The sequence below is a fragment of the Phoca vitulina genome, unplaced genomic scaffold (assembly GCF_004348235.1).
Source record: "Phoca vitulina isolate PV1807 unplaced genomic scaffold, GSC_HSeal_1.0 scaffold1, whole genome shotgun sequence".
In the NCBI taxonomy this organism is placed as follows: Eukaryota; Metazoa; Chordata; class Mammalia; order Carnivora; family Phocidae; genus Phoca; species Phoca vitulina.
Window position 1 is genome coordinate 107,526,186 of NW_022589704.1, and position 12,777 is coordinate 107,538,962.

At 45.8% G+C, this 12,777-nt stretch overlaps 1 protein-coding gene across 1 annotated transcript; it reads left to right on the forward strand.

Moving 5' to 3' along the window:
• Positions 1-6,611: 6,611 nt before the first annotated feature.
• Positions 6,612-9,757, forward strand: TEX51 (testis expressed 51). Its single transcript, XM_032426948.1, has 4 exons — positions 6,612-6,835; positions 6,937-7,011; positions 7,249-7,338; positions 9,557-9,757. Exons 1-4 carry the CDS (start codon positions 6,634-6,636, stop codon positions 9,730-9,732), a joined length of 543 nt encoding a protein of 180 aa, XP_032282839.1. The 5' UTR covers positions 6,612-6,633; the 3' UTR covers positions 9,733-9,757.
• The last annotated feature ends 3,020 nt before the right edge of the window (positions 9,758-12,777 follow it).

Here is a 12,777-nt window from a genome sequence, read left to right on the forward strand (position 1 = left end):
TTTTGACCAGCATAAATGCAGCCATTGTTTCTACCTGCTACATTTACTTTAGAATTCAGACCTGTCTTCAAGACTTCTGGAAAGGTCCCATTCTTTTTTTCAAGGAGCCTATGAGAAAGAACTTACTGTAAGGAACAAAGAGAGGAGATGAGAAGGGCTACTTCTCAAGGGCTACTACATATGGAAGAAAGCAAGTAATATCAGAATATCAGAATTTCTACCAATGGAAGAAAGCAAGTAATATCAGAATTACTCCAGAGCCTTAGAACACAGACATTCTGCTTTGAACTTGCGACTGAATGAAAGGAGCCATTTCCCCTTCTTCTCCTGGGTAGCAGTTGGGGTCTCATAAGGGCAATCAGGAGAGTCCTAGGCTCTCAGCAAGAAGTCAGAACCCCCTGCATCCAAAGTAGGAAGAAGAAGCTAAGAACACTGTGTGTGGAAAGTGGCAATGGGGAGCTCACATTCAGAGACAGGAGCAGACACTCCAGGCCAGCTGCATGAACTGTGCTCACAACCACAGGAGAGACATGCCCTGAGGACTGCCCCAACTACTGACAGCAGGAGAGGCATGAGAGATGAGACCTTGCAAAAAGGAGATGACCCAGAGAAATGTTACTGTGATTGTGACCCCATATTTAAAAAGCAGGCTGGTAAGGTCTGGGGGGAGCATGGCTTACACTGGATTTTAATGCCATTTTAAATCAATAGTAAAAAATGTGTCCCAAATCAGCACACAACTAATTACCTAATGAAAAACTTAGACGTGGCCTTCAGAAGGATCAGAAGATGTGGAAATCCCTGTGAGACAGAAAAACCTGAGTAGGCTTTACGGATGCAGGAGCTCAGTGAGCATAAAATGGAAAACTTGAGAGATAGATGCTGTGAGGGTGGTAAGCCTTGGTCTGGAAAGCACAGGGCTGCATTTGAACCTTTGTCAGTTCCCATCGTGGGCCTCAGCTCATTCCTCTTGGGAAGAACACATGGGTCACTGAGCCCCATTAAGGCCATGCCCATCTCTCAACCTGCATGATTCTCTAGAAGCAGCAAGAAGATGGCCAGGAGTTCCTAGTCTTGAAGACCCTCTTTCCTTGACCCTTGATCGTGGAGATAATGTCTCTAACTAGAAACAGAAGTGGATGACGAAATGTCCTATAGATGTTTGACCTTGCCTCCTTGAATACCAAAGGACCATGGCCTCAGCCTTTCCCAGAGGAAACATTTCACTTTAAATTCCTCCCAATTCTAGTCAAAATTCTTTTGATGGTTATTAAAATTACATGAGTGGCTTCATGCAATTTTAATATTCTCTACCAACAAGTTCTGCAGGAGAAATCTCCCCAGGCATCCCCACTGATCATTCTAAGTAGATACAACAAAGCATTTCAAGACATGAGTTTTAACCAGAAAGAAAATGAAATGAATATTTCATTTATTATGGGTCATCAGGTGAGAAATTTTTTCTGTTTTTTTTTCATTAAAAAAATCAAACAACTAAATCCAACCTTTTGTAAAGGCATTGACCAAGCAGACACCAGCCTTGTGGACTTATCAAACACCCTTTCAAATAAGCTTCCTTGTAATAGCTGCACTGGATTTATAAGCCAATAACCTCTAAAATAGTTTTGCTGACCAACTGAGCTAATCTGGTTGTACACTCTGTGAAAATAGATGCCCTCGTAATGTTCCACTAGTCCCTAGATCTCTCATTGCTACTACCCCGATATCCCCACAGTTCAGCACCTGTAAATCAAAAGCTTGGGCCTGGAACTTGAGGACTTCTCAGAAGGTTCCAACAGACCCCAGAAGCATTACAAAGACTGGATCCAGGTGTATTCAAGCCAAATGTTAATGAGTAATAATGATTTTATGTGCTGTTGTCATATAGTAAAGAATCTGGCTGGCCTTTCTCTCTGGTTCCAGAAGGTAACCTCTAAATCCTTGGATTTAACCTGAGTGATAGGAGTGTCTTTGCTACTTACGGGGGGCTTACTGCTGACTTCCGGCTAAGGCAATGACTCAAGATGGGATCTGGCCAGGCCAGAAAGACCATGTGTTTAGAGTGTTTGGACTTTGATCCAGGTGATATCTGCCCAACCTCCAGGAGGAGGGGGAAGATGGAGGTTGAGTTGAATCACATAAGCCAATGATTCAATCATGTCTGTACAATGAAACCCCAATAAAAATTGTGGACACTGAAGCTCAGGTGAGCTTCCTGGAGAAGGAATGTACCAGGAGGGTGATGCATCCTGAAGACACAGAAGCTTCGCATTTGCGACCCTCCTATTTGTCTCTTCATTTGGTTGTTCCCAATTTATAATAAAGCTATAATCATAAGTATAGCACTTGCCTGAGTTTTGTGAGTCTTTCTAGCAAATCACGAAACTTGGGGGGATAGTGGGAATACCCATATTTGTAGCCAAGTGGTTAGAAATGAAGATGGCCTGGGACCCCAGAGCCTGTGGCTAGTGTCGGAAGTGAGGTCAGTCTTAGGAAGGATGATGTCCTTAATCTATGCAGTATGCACTAACTCCAGGTAGTTAGTGTCAGTGCTGCATTGCAGCTAGGCCTTCAACTTATTTTCACACTAAGGGGCTATGGGGAGACATAGTTTCATAACCCAAATTGGTGACTAATTATGTGGGGAGGGGGGCTGGTGACATCATCACAGATCCAAAGAGTAAATATTTGGGATTTAGGGGTGTAGTAGGCAGAATTCTGTGATGATCCCCAATATTCCTGTCCCCTGGTGTCCACACCCAGTGTAATCCTCTGCCCCTGAACATAAGGCAGTGCTGTGAATATAAAGGATTTCACTCCTGTGATTAAGTTATGATATGCACTTGACCCTTGAACAACATAGGGATTAGGGGCACTAACCACTTCCACACAGTGGAAAATCAACACATAACTTTTGTCTTCCCAAAAACTTAACTACTAACAGCCTACTGTTGACTTGAAGCCTGACCAATAATATAAGCAGTCAATTAACACATATTTTGTGTTATATGTATTATATACTTTATTCTTACAATAAGCTAGAGAAAAGAAAATGTTAAGAAATCACAAAGAAGAAAAAATGCATTTATAGTGCTATAATGTATTTGTTGAAAAAAAAATTGTGCTTATAAGTGAATCCACACAGTTCAGACCCATGTTGTTCAAGGGTCAACTCTATAACATCACAATTTCAGCCTTTTGAGACCCTGAATAGAGAACCCAGGTGAGCCGTGCCCAAACTTCTGAGCTATAAGACTTCATGAGATGATGAATGCGTGTTGTTTTAGGCTGCTAAGTTTGTGGCAATTAGTTATGAAGTAATATGCAGAGAAAACTATGTGTGATGGAGATAGGAGGGTATCAAACAAATTTTGCCAATATCAAAGATGATCCAGTTGGCAGAGACAAATGGTTTGAAAGGAAAGAAATCAGAATTTGGGAGAGACATGAAACCATATTCTAAGATGGAAACTTAAAAAAAAAAAAAAAACTCTTGGGCCAGAGAGAAGATATTTGGCTCAAAAGAAGAAGCTTGATTTGTGTCTTCAAAAACTGGATGAGCTGTCCTGTGTCAGGGTTATGAGACATGCCCAAGTAGCAGGAAGCACAAGATGGATGTGATCTCAATATACAGAAGAAGGCTCAAATACCCCCAAGATGCCTAACAATGGAAAGGGCTGCCTTTATTATTTAGACTTCTAATTCAGTCCAAATTCCTAATTCATTCCAAGTACACAACATACTATTGAATTAAATTAGAAATAAGAGGAGAAATCAAGGCAAACAGGTGGAGGCTAGAAAATGAATAGATGAAGAGCTACCAGCCATAGGCAATGGGTCTCTGTGATTCTACATTTAAATACCACTTCAAAGAGTCGGTACCACTTTAGTTGACTGACACTGGGATGTGAGGGTGAATTGAGATGGTATTGGGCCAAGGACAAAGTGACACCTGAATCCTGCCCTCACAAGTTTCCCAGAGGACAAGCATAAACTATGGGAAAGGAAGATATAGCACACTGCAGGTCTTTAGCCCCAAACCTCAGGGTAGAATTCTACCAAGTATGACTGCATCTTACAGAATATTCCTTTTACTTAAGCAGGAGTTTCCTGATAGCCTGATGCCAAAGCACTCTAAAGACCTACTATGATTATTTCACCCCCAAAACAAAAGCCCGAGTATTGAACATCACTACCTCTATTTTGAAAAAAGACTATTTCCACCAGGGAAAAGCACAAGAGAGCAAAAGAGACCAAAGCAAATTAGGAAAAGGAACCCAGTGCCCAGAGGAGGCTGACCTAGGCCACCCACTCCAGGCCTTTCTTCATCCCGAGAGCCAAACAGTTTGGACCACTTGTCATTCTGGGGTGTCCCTCAACTGTCACTATGGAAATTTTCCTCACCTCTCTGCAAGGTTAGATTTTCCATTTCCTGACTTCACGTCATCATCTTGCTTGATTGTTTTGTTCATTTAGTTGGAGCACATCCTCCAATAGTTTTCTGAGAAAAGGTAATAGAGGTTAATTTTAAACCTTGTCTAGTTGAAATAGTCTTTCTTCCTCCTTGACTGATGTTTTCCTCAGTATGGAGTTCTAAAATGGATACATTTTTCTCAGAATATGAAAGTATTGCTCCATTGTCTACTACTTTCCTATATTTCTCTTGAGAAGTCTGAAGTCATTCTGATTATTGTACATGGTCTGTTTTTTCTCTGTGCTTTGGTGTGGTTTTTCCTATTCTTAGCCCTTGATACCTTCTCAGTGGGCCCCTTCAATATGGAAATTCATGTCTTTCTAAAATTTCTTCCTTGCATCATTTCTGTCAATACTCTGTTCTCACACAGGCTGGGCAGAGCCCCCTCACAAGTGATGGCAAACATTGTAAGCTACTGACTTGCATAATTGCATAGCTCTGAATGGTATCGAGGGCATCAGGGGAGGGAGCACTGCTTTTCCCAGCCCTGATTCCAGGAAATCAAGGCCTTCTTTTCCAGAGCATGGCCTGAGTAGAAAAAGTATGCTAATTTCTTAACCCCAAAACTGTCCAAAGTCATTGGGAAAGCATCAGCTGTGCAGTACTCAGAATCACTCTCTCATCTCAGAGCCCATCTGACAGAATTTACCAATTTGACTGATATTTCTTCTGGCAAAATTTTTTTTTAAAGATTTTATTTATTTACTTGACAGAGAGAGAGAGGGAGCAAGCACAAGCAGGGGGAATGGCAGGCAGGGGAGAAGCAGGCTCCCCTCTGAGCAAGGAGCCCGATGTGAGGCTCGATCCCAGGACCCTGGGATCATGACCTGAGCCAAAGGCAGCCGCTTAACCAACTGAGCCACCCAGGTGCCCCTCTTCTGGCAAATCTTGATGCCTGTCCTCCAAATTCCTCTCCCTATAAGATAAAATTCCTATCTGCATATACTTCTTACCCAATTTCTATCATAAAGAATTTTTCCCTCAATTTTCTCTGTTCTTTATTTCTGAAACTTGTATTAGCTGGATATTGGATTTCATGGATTGATTATTTAATGTTATCTTTTCTTCCCTATTTCTTGTGTCTGTCTTTCTGTACTTCTGTCTGGGAGATTTCCGAAACTTATCTCCTAACACTTGTATGGAATTTTTTTTTAATTCCTGCTATCATATTTTTAATCTCCAATAACTATTTGTTATTCTATTTTTCCTTTACATAGCAGCCTCTTCTTGTCTGGAGAAGAAATACTTTATTTAAATAGCGGGGTTCTAAGTTTTCTTTTGCTTCCTACTCTATCTTTGTACCCTTTCTTTTTCCTATGGTTTTTGTTTGCTTTTGTTTTGATTTCTTGCTATTGTTTTTTCTCTTATTCATGTAAGAAGCATTCTTCAAATGCCTGGTGGCTTTCAGCTGCTCATAATCCAGCCTCAGACACTCAGAAGCTGAGCGTAAGCATGGCATGGAAGATGCAAAGCTTACCAGCTAAGCAGTGACAAATATCCCACTGGCTTTTTCTTTACTCAAGAGTAAGGAGCTTTGTTTTTCTTCAATGCACCTTGCACATAAGAACTACTGGCCCAGAGATTACTTCTCTTTCTGTACATCCAATTACAGGCTGGAACTCTGTGTACAGTCTGTCTACACTGTGGTAGGAATAGCTGTCTAAGTTCCTCTGGTTTGGACAGGCACAAGACAGCTGCTAGTTTATATGTGACATGAAAAAGATGTATGTTCCATAAGCTTCGCCTTGGCTGACCATCTCTATACGGAAAAGTGATTCAGGTTCTTTACACAACTAATCCTCTCTCTGTGCTGCTCCCTCCTGACCTCTCAAATTTCAGCCTGTTGAACTATTTCATACATGGTAAATACCATTAAGAGAGCTAACCATCAGCCACAAGACTACACAGCCATTTCTCTGATCATCACAAGAATCCTCCTCAAGAACATCAGTGACCCCATCTTTAGAGAAAGATTTTGAGACCTTGACTTGGGTCTGACACCAAAGCCTAGTTTTGTACCATAACTGGTCCTCACTGTACCCTATGGAATTTACTTTCATTCTACAAAGAGAATGTGGTTTCCAGGGGGAAGGAGTACCATCATTCCATGTGGAACTGCTAGGCAGGGTGGTAAGAGCACAGAGGGCAGACCTCAGAAGATGCTGCTCCTCCTGGTTGGCTGTCTCTTGCCTGCCATCAATGGGAAGAGCTGCCTCCACTGCTGGCCACAACTGCCTGCATTGATAGACTATGACCTGCAGATTCTTTGGGGCTCTCCAGGGCCACCCAGAGAACTCTCCCAAAGCCTCCACTCCCTATTCTTGAAAAGGGATTATGTCTTCTTAGAACCTTGGTATCTTGGTGAGGCACAGCCTAGACCCCAGGGATCAAGGCTGGCCCCTTTTACCTGGCCTGGGATCTTATACCCACCAACTACCCTTCATCCCACATCCCATTCTCAGATCATGACCATATGGAGGAAGCAACAGCCAAATTATTCAATCACGTAGATGAAGCCATCAAGAAGTTTCGAGATGGTGAGGAAGTCCCCAGGCTTGTGTTGACAAAACCCAGCCCCCCAAGGCACTCCTAGAGGGCCTGCTGGCCTGGGGTGGGGATGTGTGGTGAAGAGTGGTGACAGACCCAGCATCTGTGTGCTCTATGCAGTTTCTGTTTAAAAAAACTGGCTTGAATTCCCAATCTTGAATTATGTAATTGTTTCCACCTATAAAATGTGGATGATGAGGGCACCCTTCTCTTCCTCCTGCATTCAGATAAACCATCACTTCTGGAAGAGATTAATGTCCAGAAACAGGTGTTTACTGACAGGCTGAATCAGATGTCTGAGAAGCTGAAGGAGAAGGGTGAGAGGTGGAGCTGGCCCCTGCCCACCACCCAGCCCTTCACCTCCCCCAGGACTGAGAAGAGCAAAGCCCAGTCTGCAGCCCCTCCCATGTCCCTCCCCAGGAATCCCCACCCTTGCCCACATACTGGGTGCCTGCCCACATCTTCTCCCAGTTCCCTTTCTTGATGATACCCCAACCCTTCCTGGCTCTGTCTGCCTCCCCTAGCACCTCAGTTTCTCTACCATCTTACCCTCCTGGGCAGCCTGCAATAAGTCCTGTGGTGAGTATGTATGGGGACTTGGGGAGGGGGGGCAGGGGGAGGGATGAGAGGTGAGAGGCACATGGCCTTGGCTAAGGCTCCTGCCCATCCCCTCTCACAGACATACACTCCACACTGGAGGTCATCAATTGTGCCAACTGCAAGACACACCTTCTTACCTGCAAAGACCCGACTCTCTGCCCAGGTCAGTGGCAGCCAGCCATCCTGCCTCCAACCTGCCCCCACTCCATCCTGGGTCATTGTTGTCTCTGTCTGGATTGTCTTCCTCCTCTGCCCAGCCCCAAGCTCTTCTTGCTCCCCATCCTCACCAGAGAACATAACAACTCCTGGGATTTCTTGATGTCTCATGTCCAACTTCAGAGCCATAAAGCCACCTGCCTCTAGGACAACTCCCCTGGAGGTCCCTTGGGTCCTCAAAGCGAGCATGCTTGGAAACATATTCAAACCCAACTCCCTCCACCCCCAATGTGCTCTTCCCTCATGGCCCCTCTCAGCAAATGGCCCCACACAAGCCCTAAACCAAACCAAGAACTTCCCTCTCCCATATTCAATACATGCAATCACCAAATCTTGTTAATTAATTCTTAAATGTGTTGCCATATTTTCATTGCAATACCCACCACCATTCTTCAGGCATCCTCACTTCTCAGCTGGATTATGCCAGCATCTCTCAACTGGCCTCCCTGCCCCTCTTGACCACATCTTACTCAACAACCAAAGAACTTTCTCAAGGAGCAAATCTCCCTATGACACTCCCTGTTTGTAGCCCGATTGCCCCCCAGATAAAGTCCACCTCTTCAGAAGCCCTTGTGTGAATAGCCCCTGCTTACCTCCCACCACCCCTGACTCCTCCCAGCCACACTGAGCTGCTGACATGCTGTACATAGAGATGACTTCATGCTTCTGTCCTTGAACATTCTGTGTTCTCTGCCTGGAGCACAGTTTTGTACTTAACCATGGGACCAAAACTGAACTCCTACTTGTTTTTCAAAGTCCAGCCAGAAATCCTATTTCCTAAGAAGGTTTCCCTGACAAGCTCCCACCACCTGAGGCTCATCGGCCTTCCTCGTGGCTACTTTTCTTCTGCTCTGTCCTCCTCTGCTTCCCTTGGACACCACACCATAATTGTTTGTTTCTCTACCTCATAGAGAAGAGGGACCATGTCTCACTTATCTCTAAATAATATGCCAGGTACACAGTAGGAGCTCAGTAAGTGTTTGCAAACAAATGAGTGAGTGGACAAATAAAAGGAGGAAATAATGTAGCTTCTTTGGGCCCAGATGGCCTTCATTGCCCCCCAAACACCTGGCTCCCCTTTTTACACCACCCAGCCAGGACCCGGAGTACCTTCACGTGGGTTGTGAGCCTTGGCATTATTCTGCTTCTGGCCGCCATAGCTGGAAGTGGGTGAGTGACTCTCAAGCCCTAGCATCCCCAGAGAAGACAAACCTACTCCTTGACTGACCCATCTCCACCCTGTTTCCTGGCCCAGATGGTACATTTTCTGCCACAAGAAGAGGAGGAGGGAAGCAGAAAATGAGCTGGGAATGGAGACCCCTGACAGAATGTAGGTCTCCCAAGGAGGGAAAGCTGGGGGTAGCAAAGCTGGAGGCCCTAACTCTGGCTCCCAGGGTGTGACATCCAGAGCAGAGTGGGATCAAGGCTGGGGCTCGGGAGGCTCCATCCCCCCTTAATGTGAGTACACACCCAGGGCCAGGGGCCCAGGAAACAGTGACAGCAAATCTCCACAAGGTGCCCTCCACCTATAGCTATCCTTGTCCTTCTGCAGACCCACTCCCCACCATGGGCCACTGCACTCGCTAACATATACAGGCAATCAACATGGCCCTCCTGCTCTCTGCTCCGGGTTAGGTTCAGCCAGTAGGAGTTCAGAGAGACAGAGGTAAGGGCATGCAGAAGGTCAGGGTGGAAATGCCCTGCTTCTTCTCTCAGCAGGAACCGGGCAGTCCACTGGTCTGAACCGAGATCGCAGTTGCTGTCAGGAGGCTCCCTCATCTCTGAGTTCCAGTAACTGTCCCTTCCTTGACATCCTCCGACCTGGGGTGGTAGCAGTTCTGTGGCCCAAGACACCACACTCTGTCTTGTGGTTTCCCTATGCCCATGCCTTGTAAATACCTTTCATTAAAATATCTTCCTACTATTCTGATGGACTGTAGCATCTGCTTCCTGAGGGGCCTGGACAGACGCAGCTGGCACTGAGATCCTCTCCATAGGGCCCTAAAGGGGCTTGTTCCCTCTTCTCACCCTCCCTCTGCTGGCCCACCACCCTTCCCCTCCTGAAACACCCCTTCTCCTACTGCTCTGGTCCCAGCAGTGGTAACTCCACAGGCTCAGTCCAACCTCATCTAATTTCAGCACCAGAAATGAAGGCAGAGATGACCTGGGTCCTTGTGTCCGGTATTGAACAGAGGCAGTAAGAGGCCAGCTCATGGCTCAGGGACTAGCAGAAAAACAGGCTTCAGAAAACAGGCTCCAAGTCACATTAACATCGAACCTCCCCTACATCCTGGCCAAGATACCCACCCTGGGAATACCCGGGTCCCCAATGGAACTGGCACTGCTAGCAATGATGTTTCCCTGACTATGCCTGTGGTAGTGGGGCAGAGGGGCGCAGAGGGAAGGGGCTTTACCTCCTTCTCCTCCATCCCCATGTCCCTTTCCTTGTCTGCCCCAAGGCTGCCAGATTAAATGGAACCTCTGAGTCCTCCAGGCACAGCTCTGCCCTTTCCCCTCAACCTTGTGCCCTTCCTCACTGGTGCTCCCAGCCTCTTGTCCTTGGCTCAGGCTCTACTCTGAGATTAAATGGGACCTATCTGGCAACTTTTAAGCCACTGCCAGGCCCAGAGCCCTGGCCAGCAGGTCAACTCCTGGGTGCTGAAAGGAAGCAGGTCTGGGACCAGAGCTAAGGACAACGAACCTGGACTCGAGTCCTGTCTCTGATGCTAAGGTTCTGGGGTCCCCCTTCTACATCTGTTCCCCCATCTGAGCATGCAGGGAGGATGTCATGCTTCAGCCAGATTGGTGTGTCCTGACCATGGACCCCACTGGATTCATATTTGCCATCCTACATTTGCTCATGTTTTGGGTCAAAATGTAATGCCCTCATCCCTTTCCCTCACTCCCAGTCCATTGAAATCCTTCCAGGACCCACAGCCCAGCTCCTGAAACAAGCTGTCTTGTCTCCATAGGCCTTGCTGGTGCCCCTCTTCCAGAGCTAGCGCCCAGGCTGGAAGTGACCTGACTCCAGTAGCACCACCCCACCGTAAGGGCCGCTCCTTTGGCGGGAGCGGGGGGACTGCAAGAGACAGAGGCAAGATGTATATAGACCATAAATGGCAACCAGGACAGGCAGCCCAACAGCTGAGAGTAGCTGTGGGTCCCCAGCCATAGGCATCTCCAGCCCCCAGCCAGGGGGATCCAGGAAGGCCCCCCTTAAGGTGGTGTCTTCAACTATGAGAAGCCACAGAAGGTGAGAAGGGAAGGAGAAGTACTTTCACTGAGAGTTTGGTGTTGCAGAGGAGCAGAGGTATGAGAGGCTTTGATAAGTTCAGACAACTCCAAGAAATGTGATATGGTTGAAAGGAGAGGTCCAGGTAAGAGGGCCATGAGAGGTGGGGCCCACAGAGGCACCCAGGCCCAAAGGGAGCTAAAACAGGTGAGCAAGGAGGGCTAGGGGGAAGTAGTGGAGGGCTTTGCCAGTGGCAGGTCTGAGTCCTAGGGGGAGGACAAGGATCCAGAGAGGTGAAGGGGAGCTGTGCCCAGGTATATGTGGCTCCACATGCTAGGAGCTGAGATGTCCCCTCCATCAGCTCCACAGACCCTCCTTGCTCACAAAGCTGAGAAAGGGTCCATAGATGTAAGGCTTTTGGAGAAAGCATAAAGACATAGCTACAGCCAAATGGTGAGGGAGTCCTCATAACCATTCTGAATGACTGAGCCAGAGCCCCAGGCAGTAGTAATGGACCTCCAGGAAACTGTGATTCTGTGTCTATGAAAGCTGGTTGCCACCTAGGACAGGGGAAAAGCCAGGCTTTCATTGCGGTGATATTGTTTTCCTATTTATATTTAAATTGGGATTTAAACCATTACTTCAAAAGTATCCAGAGCAACTATTTTCTGATGCATGCATTGAAAATAGAAAATCCTGGGTATAATTTATGAGTTTGTGTGTCTGTATGTGTATATCTCTTATCAACAGATTTTTTTTTTTATTATTTGAGGGCATATTTGCATGAAAAGTAGATATTGAGTTCTGCTAGAGTAGAAAGATTAAGGAATTTTGAGTCAGGTAAATCTTGGTCAAAATATAAGCTCTGGAGGACTTTATGCTTCCAGCTATGACAGAGCAGCTTACAGCACACCAACACTATCATCAAGAGCAACTAAAAATAAAATACATCAAAAGAGCAAAACAAAACAAAAAGTCTGTTTAAGGCACCAGGTCCCTAATGCATCCAAGTCCCCAGGGGGAAGTAGAGCTCTCTGGGATGAGCCCTTGTCCTGCAATGAGCTTCCCCTTGGCACTGTTGGGCTTCAGCAGCACAGGCTGAGAGGCTTGGGGGGCTGTCCTGCAGATGCCTGCAAAGTGTGGAGAAGCCAACAGAGCTTTTTATCTTTTTTAATTTTATTTTATTATGTTATGTTAGTCACCATACAGCACAGCAAAGGAAACAGTCAACAAAACAAAGAGGCAAACCACGGAATGGGAGAAGATTTTTGCAAATGACACTACAAAGGGCTGATATCCAAGATCTACAAAAAACTTCTCAAACTCAACACCCAAAAAAACAAAAAATCAAGTCAATAAATGGGCAGAAGACATGGACAGACACTTCTCAAAAGAAGACATACAAATGGCTAACAGACACATGAAAAATATTCATCATCATTAGCCATCAGGGAAATTCAAGCCAACAGAGCTTTTATCAATATCATGGGCTGAGGAGACAAAACATGGAGTTCTACTTTGCCAAGATAGAATGTGAGAGGTCCAGATCCCTGAAAGTACAGAGGTGCAGAAAAGGCAAACAAATGCATTGCATCTGTTTGTCCACATCCTCCCAGGAGCATTCCTGTTCTTAACCAGCACAGGCCCAAAGACAAAGAAATCAAACAGAAAAGATCTGAAATGCAATTTATCAGAGATTTGTCTGCTA